Below are 17,595 nucleotides of genomic sequence, written 5' to 3' on the forward strand. Positions count from 1 at the left end.
TCAGTCTTCAAGGAGAAGCTGGCACTTCCAGGGCATAATTCATCTCATCTGTCTTATGAGATGTGCTCCAGAAATGCTTGTTTCTTTGTGCTGACAAAGAAGCCATCACAGGCTGCCTCTGAGATGTTCAGAGAAAGGATGGGTATTACACAAGCCCTCAAAAAGATCCCATCTAGCATTGGAACAGAGGATCTAGGCAGAGAGGATGCCTCCCTTTATCCTGTGCTCTTAGAGGAGCTCTGGGGGCACAACTCAGCAGCAGTAACTGAACCACTGGATGGAAACAATGACAAGCAGCAGTATTTCAACCAATCAAGGCGAGCTCCTAAATCAGGAAGCAGCAGGTCTGTTGATCTCATTTTGCCCTCAGTATCCTCCTTATACAATCACAGTGGCAGCTGAGACCTGTAAAAGCAACTGGAGAGTCCTACACAGACCCACACTCCCATTTCTCCTCAGACCTTCAAACAGTCAGGCATTGTGCTGGGGTTGAATCTGTGGGGTGTGATCAGTGATGGTGTAGGATGGGTTTTCGTGCAGTAGCTGATGGAATTGTTCCTGCGTGCCACACACACCATGGCCTGTCCCTGTTCCCAGGCTCTCTGTTCCCTCTTTCCCTGCAGAAAAGCCGCTATGAGACGTACATCAACCTGCTGTGCATGAAGATAAAGGTGGGGACAGATGATCTGGAGAGGATCGAGACCAGTTTCTTCAAGGTGGAAGCTGACGACCTTGCTCTGCGGAAAACGCACTCCAGCCCTTCCCTGAGCCAGGGGCACATGTCCATCAGCTGTAAGGCAGAAAAGGACATTTTAGAGCAGAACACTTAACCAGGAACATGTGCACAGGGGGATGAACCGGCCATGCTCTGCGCTCCTGGACTTAGATTGATGAGCACAATTTTACTTAGGAAATTATATGAGCAAAACTGTAGACATGTCTGACATGGGGATTGCTCTAGTGAAGGAAATCAAAGAAGCTTTAGTTGACACTCTCTGACAATGCTCTGGCATTTCAGCATCATCTCTTCTTCATTCCCAACTGCACCAGTGGCTTTTCTTTCCCTCCTGCTGCAGCCTGCACAACAAAGGGATATGCTGGTTCTTCAAGGGCTGGGTGGCTCTTTCCTCCACCAGCCCTGTCTCTCTCCTTCCCTCCCTGGATCCCCAGTGGTTCGTGGTCCCTGGCAGTGCAGGAAACTGAGCTGAGACGACCTCTGTGGCACCACCAGCGCTCCCAGAGAGGGGCACAGGGTGGCAGGGGCACGTCCCTGCCCCACGAGGAGCATGGCGTGACAGGACGGGTGTTGTGAGCTGGTCACCTTCAGCACGGGCACGTGGGAATGTCACCTGCCCATGGCAGGAGAAGCCTGAAGGGTCCTCTGTCACCTTACCCTTTTTTTATATATATATATATACATATGAATATATATAAATAAATATATATATATAAGGAAACTTTAACCTGGGTTTTTAACCTCAGTGTGCAAGTGAAGGCAAGCTGCCTGGGGAAGACTCTAGGGACGTGGAGGGTCTGACCAGCCCACCAGGATGTTCTAAAAAAATGGAATAGCTGTGTATCTTTTTTGTTTCTTTTTTCTCCTTTTTTTACTCGAATGGAAATCCCACCTGGCTTTGCTGTGCAACATCGCTCTCCCATTCCTGCTTATTCAGACAAACTGCCCCAGTGGCTGCCAGGTTGGCTGCCGGGGGATCCACCACCCTGGGTTCGAGGCACAGCTGGAGCTGTGTGCAAGCTCCAGTGGAAGCTTTGTGTGCAGGAGTGATTCCCCCTGCCCGTCCCTGCTGTATTCCTCCATCCTGCAATGCACATGCTGTACTCTTTTAAGTGGGAATTGTGTTTCTGTTCCTTTCTGCTGTCTGTGGTCCAATGATTTACTGTTGTGCTGAAGTGATTCCTCTGCATTTCAATGCCACGACTGTCCTCCCACACTTTATTTATTTCATGTTTCATTTGATCCTTTATCTCAGATTGCTTTTCTTTCCCCTAGGTGCGTTCACAGTAATCAAGTTCCAGTTTTGAAGGATCTTGTAGCTGCTAATTACACTCATTTATTGTTTATATTTTGCAGCATTTTTTAAACAAACAAACTAAGATTTATTTGGACCTTCAATGTTTGAGAGCCTATGGACTACTGTTTTCCATGATGGTTCATGACACTAAAAACCTCTTCTCAACTTTATCGCCTCTTCTTTTATCTCTGTTTCTTTGTACAGTTTGATAGTTTATTTGAAATGATGCACTAAGAATCATGTAAAAAAAGAATAACAATAAAACTGAATCTGTTGGTAAAGAGAATAGGTCTGAAGCATTGTTCCACCATGAGCTGGATTGATCCCAGATCTCACAGCACCACAAGGCCAAGCTGATTCAGATATGCACCAGCACCTGATGCAGAAAAGCCAGGATCCTATGGACAGACAGCACCAGAAAACATGAATAAACATGGATTCCCTTCCACAAGTGGGTACCAGCCCACCCATCCTCTGGGATGGTTCTGGAGCAGGTGTGGATAGATGGGCTGCTTTGGGAGCACATTCAAGGAACTCTTCCCTCCTCCTGGTGCATCCAGGTGTGTCTGTCCACACACAGCCTAGAGGTTTATGGGAGCAGAAAGGTACCAAGCCCTGCATTGCCACTGGAGATGTTCTCACAAGGTTCTCAGAGGAGTCTGTGGCTGTTCCTCCAGGGCATCCTTGCTTTTGTGCCAGGTATTGTACAGACATTCCTGCACCCCAAGATGCTCCTACTCACATGAAGTGTCTGGTGCTGAGACTCTCACAGTGCAAGTCTAGGGGAAAGCTGGGCCCAGCTCCTTGTCTCCAAAATCCCAGGTAATATTTTGTATTTCAGTCTTCCCTTTCTGAGCATCCCTTCCAGTGGCAGTGACATCTCCAGCGTGTTTGAGGTTTGAGCTGCACCAAGAGCAGCTCAGCCCCCTGGTGAAGGTGCCAGTCTGCCATCCTCAGCTGGGAGTAACTTGCAGAGAAAAGAAAGATCTGCAAAGTCTGCTCTGGGCAGCAGGAAAGAGACTCAGGGCTGTGAGACTGAGCACCCAGTGGATGTGGGAAGGGTGGCAGCTGATGGCAGACAACACTTGGTGAGACAGCCCAGAGGATTAAACTTTCTGAGTACCTGCAGTTTGCCTCATGCACAAGTCCTGATCCAGGTGGATCACAGGTACATGAAAATATGTTGAGAGCATCTCACCTAAATGAGGACAGAGCCAAAAATGCCTTGTTTGAGCAATCCCCGGCCTCAGCTTGTGACTTGGAAGAAAATGGATTTTTTTCATCCCTTTTCTCCCTCTCTGGAGATCAAGGACTCAGGCACTCACCACTAAGAGAGAAGAGCAGCATCTCAGAGGAATCAGGCAGCCACATCCTTTTCTCCTCCTGGAGTTTCTCAGATGCACTTTTTGCACATCCCCTGCCTGTCCCAGCCCCTCCAGCAGGCACCACGACTGCTTTGGGTCTCACACAACCTCACTTGGCAGTGGTGGCTCAGCCTGACATCCCTGCCAGGCCACTTGTCCTGGAAACAACCACGTTCATTTTAGAGAGACTTTGTTGTGGGGGAGACTTTGTGACCCCAAATCCAGGATCCAACACTGCTTGTGCCACCCATGTGTGTCAGCAGAGCACCTCCCTGCCCTCTGGGAAGGGCACTGAAGGCACCATGCACGCAGAGCAGAGCTGTCAGGAGGCTCTGGTGGCTCCCCCACCTGTGAAAATTGCTGTAAAATATTTACGGCAAAGCCCTAGGAGCACGCACGGCTGGAAATGAGGAGTCTAAAAATAAACCAGCCAGGGAAAAAAGAGAGAGATGCAGGCTCCCTTCAGAGGCAATTGGAGAGAAAATTGAAGTAGTGTAACTGCCTCTAAATATAGAACACAATTATGGGAATCAAGGGGCACGTTTAACAAAAAAATCACCACAAAGAATCCTGAGGCTGCCGTGGCTCAGAGCTAGTGGTGTCTCAGCACTTGCAGAACAAGATCCCTGCAAACCATGGAGCAGGGAAATATCCCCCTGTGCAGGGCAAACCCACAGCTCCTCTCTCCCTCAAGGGACCCAGAGAGATTCCTGGTGGGGATCAGCTGCATTGAGATGATCTGTTCCTCCAAGGCATCACCCTGAGGTGTGGCCCCGTGGTTGTTCTGCATGGAGACCCAAGAGCTGTACCTGCTTGTAGGGCAGATGCTGCTGTGCCAGCCTTGGGGGGGTTTCTCCACGAGTGGAGCTCACAGATCCCAAGTAGAGCCAGGCAGGGAGATGGGGCTGCTTTGGCAAGACAAAGGCACCCAATCTCTCTCTTCCATGTGTCTGGTTTCCCCAGGGATCAGCCTTGGTGATAATCCACATGTGTCGCTTCCAAGGCGTGGGGTGTTCTCTGCCCATTCCTGTCCATCTCACCTTGCTCTGGGAGCCCCTGGAGCAGCTGAGATGGATCAAAGGGAATGGGGAGCTGGGGCATGTCCCAAGAGGAACAGGAGAGTGGAGAGCTGCACTGCTGCCTTCATTCTGCACTGCTGCCTTTGTCCAGTGAGGCTTGGGGCTGCACAGATGTGGGGCACGATATGTCCAAAGGCAAATGTCACCCTAATCAGGACTTGACCCCACCACCTTTATCCCAGGTCTTACACCTCCTTTGCACATTGCTGTTGGGTGGCATGGGCAGGAGGGCAGGGTCCTTCAGCCTTTAACCTTCCGGGAAGCCAGAATTGAGATGTCTTCATCCAGGGTGGAGTGCTGGGCCCTCTGGTCTGTCTGGAGGCCCCACAGGACATGCCATGAATGTTTGGGGTGGCCTGTGACACAGCTGGGTCAGCTCCAGGACAATGGGCATCCTGGGGAGGTTTGGAGCAGGAGAAGCCCAGGCTGTGGGTCTGCTTAGCCTGGCCTCCAACATGGGCAGTACTGTGAGGGCTGGGTGGTTCTCTCACAGCTCTGGGCACTCATAGAATCCTACAATGATTTGGGTTGGAAGGGACACTAAAAATCATCAAGTTCCAACCAGATCAGTGTGTTCCAACCTATCAATTTCAATAGGATTGACTCACTGTGACAGACCCCTCTCCTGTTGAGTTCAGCTGGGGCTCTTGGACACCTGTCCATGTCACTGAGCAGGAACAGGGGAGTGAGTTCTGAGCTGGATGGAGCCATGTGTGCCACCTCAGGGACTGTGCTCCTGTGACCACACCACGCTGTCAGTGTGTCCCTACATGGGACAGCCAGAGACACAGGTTTCCCATGGAGGAGCTGAACCAGGGCCCTGTTCGGTGGGTGGGTCAGTGCTGCATGAACCCAACACATCCCCACTCCCCTCAAGTCACTGAATAGGTGCAGGTCACAGCACAAGCACCCTGACCTCTCTTGGCACATCTGGAAACTTCCATGGTTCAAGGGAAGGGGCATCTCCTGATCTGCAGTTGGAGGAGGAATGGCACCCCCAGAGATGTGTGGGTAGCAGTCACTCACCTCAGTGAGCCTCCACTCCTGAGCCCTGCAGGAAGGTCAAATGTCCATGCCAGGCAGAAAAACACCCACCTATGAGTCTTTATGGGCATAAGGATTTTTACCGAACCAGAGCATCTCTCATATGAGATGAGAGGATGAGGGAGCTGGAACTGTCCAGCCTGGAGAGGAGAAGGCTCAGGGAGGCCTTATCCATGTGTATAAATACCCAATGGATGGCAGTGAAAAAGAGGGAGCTGCACTCTTCTCAGTGTTCAGGACACGAGGCAATGGGCCTAAAAGACTAAATGAGGCAAAGGGTTCAAATTAAAAATTAGTAAATCCAGTTTGTGTGGGAAATGGATTTATAGAGAGTTTTCAGGGTTTGACAGAAGGCCTAGGCAGTATGAATCTGTATGCAAACTTTGAGATAAGAAATGACGTTTGAATACAAGAAGACAATTTTTTGCTTTGGGAAGGACCAAACACAGGCAGAGGTTACCCAAAGAAGCTGTGGTACTGCCATCCCTGAAGATAATCAAACCCTGACTGGACACAGGCCTGGGCAGCTGACTCTGGGGGAGCTGGTGAAGCAGGAAATGTGGAAGAAGTCTCTTCCAGGCTCAACCAGTGTGAGATTCTGTGTATAGTGCCTGTCACAGCTCCCTATTTGCCCCCCAAAGGGCTTGAGATTAATGCAGCCCACAGCTTGTTATTTCTTATTTTATTTATAATATAAAAAATGTTCAAGTGTTAAACAGTCAAGAGTTCTGACATTCAGACAATCCAGAGCAAACTTTGACAATCATCTTATGACAAATTAGCAGAGTTTTCTATCTGACCCCATCACGGGTGAGGAGTAGAGGGTTTAGTTACTTTATTGCTAAAAGTTAAATGAAATAATACACTGTCAATTGTTGTATTATCTTCTCAGTCACAGCTTCACCATGCATCCAATCTACAGTATCTGAAATGCAAAGGACATGCAGAAGTAAAAATATAAAAAGAAAAAAGTCAGGCTACAATGTAAACAGGTTTGCTGCAGAGAACTGAGGAGAGGAGGGCACTTCCCCGGGGGTGCTGTGCCGCCCGGACACGCAGGACTGTCTCTTTGCGCCACAGGGCCGGCGGTGGCCAGAGCTGCTCCGGGTGTGGGGACGCGCCGTCCGTCACCGATGGCGGGAGGTGACGGCACCACTGTCCTTGCAGCACACGTGGCTCGGCCGGAGGGAGGATCCGCTCTCTGGGCCCGGCCCGGCCACGGCAGCGGAGCCCAGAGCGCTCGGGGTGCTGCTGACCCCGGCACATGGCCTGGCGCCGTGTCCAGGGTGACACGCGGCCGTGTGTGCCACAGGACCACCCTGTGGGTGTCCCCGGCACCCCGGCCAAGGTGTCACCCAGGACACCACAGCTCCAGCCATGGCTGCACCGCTCAGCCGAGGGACCAGCACGGCACCGGGGCGGCCACGGGCACCGCGGCTGAACGGGGCTGGCTCAGCCACCCGCGTTCAAGGGGACCTGACAGGTGTGATCCACCCTGGGCACAGGGCTGTCAGCCTGGCTGCACCACAAGCCTGTGCCAACCCCACTCCAGACCCACCGGTGAGATGGCCAAAGGCTGAGAGCTATATTGTAAGGGCTGCTGCTGCTGCGCGATTTCGTTTTCTCTTCCTACCTGTGTGGCAAAAGAAACGTTATTTCTGCATTTCAGCACAGTGCTGTTGGGTTTCTTTTTCTCCTGATTTAAGCGAAAATACAAGTAGTTTACAGGGCAAGACAGATCCTCGTTAGACATGATAATGGAAATGCTCCCACTCATGTCCTTAATGTGTGTTTAAACAATACTTTAAAGAATAAGATCATTAATAGCAGGGTACGGGGCAAAGTGGCAAGGCTGTTTTCTTCCAACAGAAGAGCGCCCTTGTGACAGGTTGTCTCCCAAACAAAAATCTATGACCTTAAAAATGCTACTGAAACAGAATCCTCGGCATGAATCCCAGCACTAGCATACAGCAAAAGGCACCACGATAGTTTTGTTTTCTATTTTTAAGTAGTCAAAAATTGGCCCACTTTTTTTTTAACTTTATTGTTTGTTTTCTTTTCTTCTTCTTTTTTTTTTTTTTTTTTACTTTTTTTTTCTCGGAAGCTGTAAATCAAGACATTACATATAAATAGAGATTCCCTATAAAAAAGTCATTGTCGTTAGCTATTATAAGACAACTTTGCTAAAATGAAAATAAAACATTTTATTTGTTATATTTTTTGTTTTTTCCCTCTTTTATATAAAATAAAAATATTTATTTTTTTCGTTTGTGTTTGTTTTTTTTTTTTTTTTTTTTTTGTGTGTGTTCTGTTTTGTCTCGTTCTGCGGGTTTGCGTGGTTTTGTCTCGCCCTCGGCCTGCTCCACGTGGGTTGCCCACGCGCCTAGAGAGAGTCGGGGTCCGCTTTGGGCGCCACGTGCGCCAGGCTGCTGCCGCGGCCGCCGTCGCCGTGCGCGCTGTGCCCGCGGCACGAGTAGTGAGTCCGGCTGTCGCCCGGCCGGTGCAGCGGCGGCGACTCCGCGTGCGCCGCCTCATTGTTCTGAGTGCTTAGGAACGGCGTGCTCTCGGCCACCAGCTCCTCGTCAGACTCGCTGTAAGAGGCGCTGCTCAAGGAGAAGGAGTCCCGGACGGCTCTGGCTCTGTGAGGGATGTGCCCGTTCAGTTTGGATTTTTTCCACCGCCTGTTGCTGCTGGCTGTTTTCTTTGGCTGCTCTAGCGCTGTGACGTACTCCTGCGTCGTCTCGTACTCGTCGTCCTCCGTGATGCGGAAGGGGCTGGAGGGCAGGCTCCCCATGCTGTCGTTTAGGTAGGTCTTCCTTTGGTAGTAGCTGTCGTACCTCTGCGTGTCCTGGAAGGGGAGCTGGTAGCGCCGCAGGAGGGGCTGCTGCTCCTCCACGCGGAAGCTGATGGGGGCCGCCGGCGGCAGGGACACGGCGTGTGCCGAGTTGGGGGACGTGATCTCGAAGGTGGGCACCTGCGTGGTCATCGAGTAGTGGAAGTCAACGGGCGACAGGCGTGCTGGTGTGGTCAGGGCCGACACGTACCTGCAAAAGCAACGCCTCTGTTTGGACACTGAACAACCCAAAAAGTACCAGCTGAGCCCACCCTTTGCTGAGCCAGCTTTGAACACCCGGCCCGGGGACCCAGGAGGCCTCCTGTAAGACCAGAATGTGACAAAGTCAGAGAAAGGTGTGAGTCCCAAAAGCTAACATAATCCACATGTGAATTACCAGCTGCTGTGTGCCATCTCTGACCATCATGGGAGACAAGCACATCGGGCACCACCTGTAAGAACTGTGTCTGCCTGGGTGGGCTGTTGGGGTTCACTGTGGCTAGCTAGGGGCCCCAGCCCACACAGTCTTACACAGACCTAAACAAAAGACTGGAAGTGCTCTTCCCCACCTGGGAACCTACGTGGTTTATTTCCAAGGTGGGCAAGAGGCCTTGTACTCAGGGCGGGAAATTTTTATAGCTTGGTTAATGGGGATGGAGGAGGAGGAGGAGGACCACAACCAATGGGATGCAAGTGGGGAGGGGCAGGGCGAAGAACTGACCAGGGAAGAGACCCCCAGGAAGTACTGGGGACAAGGGTGGGTGAGGGAGAAACCTTGTGATGGGACAGGGGAATAACAAACCATGTGATATAACATAAACTACTCAGTGCAATATAAAGACTACTCTGTGCAAAACTCTAATAACTCAGTGCAAAACAACAACTAAATAAACTATTTAGTGCAATACAACACCCCCAGTGAACCTGCTCGTGGAAGATCTCCTGGGGAATCAGCTGCAGGGATCTTGCACTGCTGAGCCAGGGGAGGGTGAGCTGCTGGCTTCGGTGGGCAGCATGTGCTGAGCAGCCCCCAAAATGCTTCTCCCAAGGGACTCAGTGCACAATTCCCACTCTGCATCACTGCAAATCCTGCAGCATCTCCCAGCAGGCTGAGTCATGGCCTCACTCACTGCCTCTCATCTGCCTGACAGCTGCTTTCTGTTCCCTCTGGAGTTGCCAGGCTTGTCTCTGAGGAAGGTCCCTGGAATTCCCTCTCCCTGCTCAGGCCACAGATGGGGAAACCCTTTCCTTTGGGCCATTGCTCAGATGGGGCCATTGCTTTCTCTGATTTAGCAAAAATCTTGTGTCTCAAAAAGCCATCTACCACTTTCATCTGCTCTAGTGAAAACATCAGGTCACTCAGGTCTGGTCTAGCCCCTCTCTCTAGCCCTTTCTTCAGCACCACCTCTTTCTAACGAGCAGATCTTATTTCCTCTTTATATTCCCAGTGGTATCTCTGCCCAATTCACCTGCCCAGGCTCTCTCACTCACCCAGGCCTTTTTACTCATGTGTTTTGTGATGTGTGACATCTCCATAGGAGCTGGGTCAGTCTGCCTGAATGGACCAGGGACAGGAATGAGAGCAGGAGATGCTGCCTTTCTCCTCTGCCCCATGGATAAGTTCCTCTGCCCCATGGATAAGTTCCACTGCCTTGGAGGGCAACTGCCCACGAGGGGCCACGTGGCCACCAGGAGTCACTCACGGCCACCTGCAAAGGGCTGGAACAAGGGTGGAGATGTGCTTCTGCTCCATGAGGAACCAGACTGGGAAGAGGACAGCTGCTACTGCTGTTGGTGTCTCAGCTCTGCAGCTGTGTTCCTTGAAGGCTGGGACCTACCAAGTCCTGTCCCAAGCCTGTGCCCACATGCAGCACCCTCTCACCTGGCCATCCAGGATGGTGCTGGGGACAGACACCTTTTCCCCAAGCACCTGAGGGCCAGACCCTGCTTGGCAGCCCACCAAGCTGCCCAGGGTATTCTCCCAGCCTTCTCTACAGTTGCTGACTGCAGCCAGGCATATTCCACACCCATCATCCCTGTGCTCCAAACCTACAGGGTGCAGAGCTGGCTGCTGCCTGACCTGAATGCCCTTCTGGGGGAATTGGGCATCCTCAGGTAGGACCAGAGCTGGAGTTCCCCAGTTCTACCATGGCACTGCCACTCTAGGGCTGGCAAAGGCACACATTTTTGGGCTGTGGTGGCACAAGCAGCGGGCTCTGACCTCTCGCTGTGGGGCGAGTCGCGCAGGGAGTCCACGGAGTCGCGGTACTGCGTCGTGGGCCGCCGCTGCTCCTCCAGGCAGAAGGTGGCCCCGCGCCGCGCCCGCGCCTCCACGCACGCCGGGCTGTTGCATTTGCTGGTTCCCACCGAGGACAGCATTATCCCAGACTGGGAATCCGAAGTCAGGCTCTCTGTTCGCTCCAAGCTCCAGGTGTGGCTTTCATGTCTGTGGAGCAAAGCCCATGAGGACAGTGAGCAAAGAACCCCACCCAGCTCTTCCCCAAAGACACAGGCACAGGCTCAGCTCTGCACCTCTGCACTGCTGTCCCCTGTCACAGACAGGTTCTATGAAAAATCCTTTCCTTAGGATTTTTTCAGCTGAGAAGCCTCGAGAACAAAATGTAAAAAATAATTATCTACTGCTGTAGAATGCAACAGGTGCATCTGTGATTAGTCTCATGTGGTTATTTCTAATTAATAGCCAATCACAGTCAGCTGGCTCAGACTCTCTGAGAGACACAAGCTTTTATCATTCCTTTCTATCCCTTTCCTTTCAAGTCCTCTGATGAAATCCTTTCTTTTATTCTTTTAGTATAGTTTTAATATAATATGTATAATATAATAATAAAATATATTAATATATTAATAATATATATTATAATATATAAATGTATTATAATATATAAATAATATAATGTATATAATAAAATAATAAATCAGACTTCTAAAAGATAAAGTCAGATCCTCATCTCTTCTCTCTTCCTGGGACCCCTGTGAACACGACCACAGTCCCCCTTCTGTCTGTGTCTCTCTCGTTAGGACACATCTGGCCAGGGAAGCCCAGATTCCCAACCCTACCTTTGATTTGCCATTCTTTGCTCCTTCTTGGAGATGCCATTAGAGGACGAAGGAAGTAAACCAGTACAATAGCAGGTATTTATCCCACCACGGTATAAATGCCTGGGAGCAGGATGGGACAGCCTCTGGAGGGAGGCCAGGGCAATTCTGCTTTGTGCTTGCAAAGTGTTCTGGGTGTGGAATAACACATTGGCTATGCCAAGGCAAGTCAGCCAAGTTCCTTCAAATGTGCCACCTGCACTGCCAAGTGACAGCCCCTTTGGAATTGCTACCAGAGAGGAGCCAGGAGAAGCCACTCAAAATGAGCAGAGCAAAGTCTACCAAGGATTTTGGCAGGAAAACACTTTCAAGGTGCTAGACAAAGACCACGATGTGCTGAGCAGCTGCAGCCCCACCAGCCCCAGCCTGGGTGCAAAGAGAACATCCCACGAGGACTCACTGGGGATGCACAGGGGCCACCTGCACACTGGGGTCCCACCATGCCACGGCCACCACGCTGACCCCACCACTGCAGAAACACATGATCGATGAGAGCAACCTCCCTGAACTCCCAAACTGCAGATGGAGCTGCGTGGGTGGAGGATTTTGGGTGGGGGTTTACAGAGGAGAGCAGCCCTCATTAAGATTTCCCAAGAACTTGTTAATTATTGATGGCTCCAGGCACATGCTCATTTATAACTTCAAACAGCGTCCTCATTAGAGGCACCGGTGGAGTAAAATGGAGCCTGATTATGCCAGTAGTTTGCCTCTGGCATGACTTCAAGAAGCACCTGCTTGCTGCACTTGACTCAGGGAAATGAGGTGGCAGGTAGCCAGCACCAGAGGCTACCCAAGGTAGGTTCCTCCCTACAGCTGTCATGAGCTAATGCTGCCCTCCAGACACACCTTTGTGTCTTCAGAGGTGCCCAGGGATGGCCCAGGCCTTTCAAGTGAGCATGGAAGGCCAGCAAGGTGCAGCTCTGCAGGCACAGGAGCCTCTGTGCACCTGGCTCAAGCTTGGACACACCTAGCCAGGGCTGGGCTGAGGAGTGTGAACGCAAAAAAACCTGGAGAACATATTGTCTGGCTCATGAGGAGTGGATTTCCCTGGAAAAAAAGAATAATTCCCAGCCCATCAAGTCATCCCTGGCTCCCTCTCTACTTGCTGGATGTATAGCCAGAGGAATCTGGGGAGGAATTCACCTGAAAATCCAAGTTCAGCATCTGAATTGATCTTGCCTGTTGTAACTGAGAGTACTTGCTCAACCCTGAGGAATGCCTGGGCCCTAAGGAAACCTGCCTGGAGCCATCTGTGAGCTTCAGCTGAAAGAATTCCTGCATTCCCAGATGAATGCAGACAACCCTACCAGGCTAATGAAGGACATGACCAGTCACCTATCAAAGGCAAGAGGTGTCAAGGAAAACCCCTGTCACCTACTGGAAGAAGCACAAGAGCTGTCCAGGAGAAGGAACTGGAACATCCAAACTCAAAGCAGCACAGGAGTTTCCTTAGAGCATTTGAAAGAAAGACTTTTTTGGACATCATAAAAACAGAGAGGTCCATCTGCAATTCAAATGTTCTAAGAAACCTTGAGAAGATTCGGGTTCCAAGCCATGGGTTCTTCCCCCAATGGTTATTTTGAAATGAAAACAAAAAAATATGTCTCATCCTTTCTCACAAAGCACTATTGGTACCTTCCTGCTAAACCAAGTTTTCCAAAAGGCTTCAGAATGACTTCCAGTGAAAGAGGAGCCACCACCTGAGGTGGAGGCTAATAAATTGCACAGGAGCATTTTCCTTCTGGTCAAAGCCTGTGACTTCCAAGTCAGACCATGACTCTGAGGAAGCAATCAAAACATTTGGTCATATTTTGTGTAGTTTGTCTCCCACAAGGCAAATACATTCTAAATATGAAACACACAACCCTGTGTGCGCTTAATGAAGTATTTCAGACACAACCTGCAAAACCTTTCCTACACACATCCTCCTGTTTGGGTCTGTGCAAAGCATGGAAGCACAGGCTCATTTCCTCCTGTTTTCCAGCTATGCCAGTGCTGCAGGATCCTACTGGCACCCTCCTGCAGGTCAAGGAACACACTTTTCCACACCTCTCACCAACCAGCTGTGCTTGCAGAGTCCTGCAGAGTAGACATGGCTCATATGCCACTACAGAGCCAAACATGAAGTGAAAACAGAAATGGAGGTGAAAGGAAAATCTTAGAATCTCACAGCATCCTACAGCAAATAGCAGGAGAAGGTCCATAGAAAATGGAATACATCACCTCTGGCTGGAGGTTGGAGTGGCTGTGGAGCAGTGATGGGATGGGGAGCAGGAGTGACTTCCCGAGAAGGTTGTCTCTGTTTCCCTTCGGATCACGTGCTCGGTGGCAGAAACATTCTTAGAAATATACTGCAAAATAACAAGAATCACACAGGTCAGCCACCATTCATCAGTCTATGAATGCTACCAAAGAAAAATTTAGATGGCCTGATTATTTCTGGTGAAATCAGGTGAGGACTGAGTGAACCCAGAAGCTTGCATCGCACAGGAAAGGACAATGAGGCTGGAGGCTTTTCTGTGCCCCTTCCCTTTGAACACTGGGAAAGGGCTGTGGCACAGGGATTGCAGAAGGGTTTGGAGAGCCAAGGGATTCCCCAGAGGACAGTGGTGCCATGTGCAGCTACTGAGCAGAGACACATCTCTGCCCACAGCTGGTTACACCCGAACGAGTACCAGCCAAAAGAGAACAACGTGAAATCTGTCAGAGATGTGAGTCCTACAGGGACTCCAGATGTGATCCAAATATTCATGCTGAGATATTCCTTCATCTAACAACCAGCCCTGCTTCTCACAAGGGCACTAAGTTCTCTGAGAGAGTCAGTACTGTGGGGCCAGGGGCTGTAGTTCTTAGAATTCCCTTTCCCCTTCCTTCATGGTCGGGATCCAACCTAGCTAAATTTTATTATCCTAAGGCTGACCCAACAGAGTTTGGAGCTGATTAACTGGATTTATTTCTAGCTACTTCTTGTTCACCTCTGCCCCACCCCTTCCCTTTTTCTGACCCCTTTCAAGGCCTTGATCCAGCAAGGCACTTCAGCCCATTGATGGCCCTTGAGTTCACGGCGTTTAAAGGGAATCTTGCACGACTGAAGTCACGAAAGTGGCTGAACTTCCCTCTGGATCCTGTCCTAGAGAGACTTAGACTGTTCTCCTTGGAGTGACAGTGGCACCCCACCAGGACAGAACCCCTGGCATGGGCAGGTGGGCTGATGGACAGCTGACCACATCACCATGACGTGTTTCACCACGGTGACTCTGGTCACTGCCGTGCTGATCCCATTTGTCATCCCACCAAGTGGGTCTTGACAGGAGAGAGTAATAAACAGGAAACATTGGGAACATCTCTCCTGGTGGGAATCAGGGTCACACTTGATTAATCAAAACAAGCCTATCCTAAATGCCTGAATCTCATCATGCACTTCAAAGCAAAATCAAATTCCCCTTCAGATGTTGCTTTTGGAAATGTTTCTATGCAGAATCTTTCCTTTTGCTCAAGTTTGTTTGGGCTTTGCTCCTCACACACAAGCACACAGGTGTGTAAGGATACACATCCACGTCAAACCCCTGGCAGAAAACATCCCCTCAGGAGCATGCAGGGAGATGGAGGCAGAGGCTCTTACATCAGCCATTTGGATTTCCTCAGGATCCAAACGTGGATGGCTTGGCCCGTTGGCAAGGCTCCGGTTTTGATGCGCAGGACACATGTTCTGCCGCAAGTGGTTATGCATTTGTTTTCTTTGTTTCCTTTAGAACAGAAAAAAAATCTATTAGGAACCCTTCCATCACGGGGCTCTGTGCCCCCAGAGATGAAAGAGAAGGCAAGTCTTCAACATGGGAATATTCCAATGGTATTTGCAGAAAGTTGCAAACAATATGAAACAAGGCATTCAACAGTTAACACCTCCTACTGCTTTTCCAAACAAAAGGTCAACTTTCCTTCTCATGGACAGTTTGGGAAGCTGGGTCCAGGGTCCCCTTTCCAAGGCAAGGCCCAGCACAATGCAGCAGAGCCAGCTGGCAGTGCAGAAAAGTGGGGAGAAGGAGAAGGGGAAGCAAGTTCTGACTCAGCCTTGGTGACAAAGCACTTGACCTGTCCTGCATGAGGGACAAAGTGGCAAAGCCTGCCCAGGGTGAGACATCTGCTCCACAAGACCCACTGACTGCAGGGGCACTCTGAACTGAGGTGCAGGCTGAGCAGGGAGAAAAGTGCTGTCCAGGCAGGGAAGGCTGACCATAACAGAGGTTCCCAGGTCTCCTGTTCCATTAGGATCACTCTGGAATCCCTGCAATGGGCATAGTTGAGCCCAAAGCTCCTGCACAACAGCCCAGTGTGCTTCTGCTGGCAGAAGCTGAGCTGCTGGCTTGGGGGCCAGCTTTTCCCTGTAACACAGCAAAATGTTGCCTGCCTGGGCAAATTATGTTCCAGGGGACAAGCAAATGGTGTCAGGAAAACCTCCTATTCCAACACAGTTGGTAGACTGAGACCCTGGCCTCCTGCATGAGAGCTTCCTGGGAGAACCACAGCACATCATCTCCTAAAATTAGCATCTGGGTGAAGAGCATGGACGTGTGGAACATGAACACTGGCACTCACTAACCTGTAGGCAGTTCTTGCCTGTGAGCCCCCCATACTCACTTGGTTTTACAGTAAGCTACCACACAGACGATGCCCACCACAAGCAAGGCCACACAGATTCCCGTGATGGTTAAAACCCTCTTCTGGTAGAGCTCCTCTGCTTCTGCAAATGGAGAGAAAGGAACCAGTTACTGATGGGCTCCAGCACCTGGGCTGCTTCTGGCTGCAGGGGAACCAGCACTGCATGGGGGTGAGATGGAGGACAGGGCTCGGGCAGAGCTCTTGCCAAACCTCCTGCCAATCCCCTGCCTGCCTAATGGCTGTCCCAGACCTGAGCCCACCTGGCCCAACCTTCCTCACCCCTCAAAAGGCCCTTTTTGTCTCCCTGTGCCTTTGCCCTCTCTCATTTGGTAGCTCACCCCTTCTGCACTCATGCTTCTCACCTTCCCTTCCTTTCCCACCATGGCTAATCTCACAAAGCCCCATGAATCCCTCTCCCTTCCAGCAGATCCCCCCTTTCTGGTGCCCTGACCAGCTGGCCCAGGAGCCCTGGAGCACACACAGGAGCCCTGTGATCCCTGACCCCAGGCTCAGGATGCCTCTGCCTCCAGCAGCTGCATGCCCTGGAAGCAACAGTCCCCAAAGCCTGCAGGTGCTGGAGGGGACATCCTGGAACGGTCAAAAAGCAGCGTGAGGATGGAGAAGTGATAGTGTGTCAGGCAAAGGAAAGGGAGTGGAGTGATTAAAATACAGGAACCAGTCACGGATTCTCAATGAAACCCTAGGAGGAGATTGATACCATTGCATCAGGCAGCTCAGAGGCACACACAAAGTGTAAGCAGCTTGCTGCTGCCTCCCAAACACCACCAAGTGTCACAAGAGCCAGCCACCTGCACCAAAACCCAGGCTGGAAGGGAAGGATTCATTCCCATCCACCAGAGCTCCCAGGAGATGCTCAGATCTCATTTGCACTGACCCAGGCAGCAACACCATGGCCAGGACACCTCCTCCTTCATGGCCACATCAGAACAGATGTGACATCCAGCAACCCCTGCCAGGAGCAGCAGAGGCAATTTGGGCTCTCCAGCTGGATGACTGAGAGAAGGATTCAGTGCAGAGCTGCCATGAGGGTTCCAGCTCAGCAGCTATGAACAAAGACCTCGTGCCCCCACACTATGTGTTAATGTTAAACTTATTGGGGTTTATGCCTTTAATATTTATTGATTTTTTTTCCTTCCTATCTAGATTATCAATAAAAGTCATGCCATGGTTGATGTGCCCAGTGTGCTTCCCCACACCACTCAAAATACCTTGAACAGACCATGTTCCACCTCCTGTGCCACCAAACACTCAAATACAAAACCAGAAGAGAAACAGGTCTGGTCCCAGGAACCCCGAGACCAGATTTTAGCAAAAAAGAAAAGTGAATGGGAAGCAATGAAACATTCCAGACAACTGGATATTTAGAACAATTTCAGCTTGCCATTCTAGGTTGAAAAAAGCATTTTTGGAGGAAAAAAAAATGGTGCTAGGAAAAACGGTCACCT

The 17,595-nt window shown here is 50.6% G+C and overlaps 2 protein-coding genes across 7 annotated transcripts in view; one reads left to right on the forward strand and one right to left on the reverse strand.

Annotated features, from left to right (window-relative positions):
- The window catches only part of PSD2 (pleckstrin and Sec7 domain containing 2), a 77,800-nt gene extending 75,599 nt beyond the window's left edge, over nt 1-2,201 (forward strand). For both annotated transcript variants that reach the window (XM_074552266.1, XM_005492505.4), the window contains exon 16: nt 624-2,201. In XM_074552266.1, the coding sequence (XP_074408367.1) occupies nt 624-830 (207 nt within the window). In that variant the 3' untranslated portion in view covers nt 831-2,201. The remainder of the gene's footprint in view (nt 1-623) is intronic.
- Nucleotides 2,202-7,793: 5,592 nt separating this feature from the next.
- NRG2 (neuregulin 2) overlaps nt 7,794-17,595 on the reverse strand; it is a 158,523-nt gene continuing 148,721 nt past the window's right edge. For all 5 annotated transcript variants that reach the window (XM_074552265.1, XM_074552263.1, XM_074552264.1 and 2 more), the window contains 5 exons: nt 16,109-16,211; nt 15,093-15,216; nt 13,694-13,821; nt 10,575-10,799; nt 7,794-8,564 (listed from right to left, as the gene is read on the reverse strand). In XM_074552265.1, the coding sequence (XP_074408366.1) occupies nt 7,904-8,564; nt 10,575-10,799; nt 13,694-13,821; nt 15,093-15,216; nt 16,109-16,211 (1,241 nt within the window). In that variant the 3' untranslated portion in view covers nt 7,794-7,903. The remainder of the gene's footprint in view (nt 8,565-10,574; nt 10,800-13,693; nt 13,822-15,092; nt 15,217-16,108; nt 16,212-17,595) is intronic.

This window comes from Zonotrichia albicollis, chromosome 15 (assembly GCF_047830755.1).
Source record: "Zonotrichia albicollis isolate bZonAlb1 chromosome 15, bZonAlb1.hap1, whole genome shotgun sequence".
In the NCBI taxonomy this organism is placed as follows: Eukaryota; Metazoa; Chordata; class Aves; order Passeriformes; family Passerellidae; genus Zonotrichia; species Zonotrichia albicollis.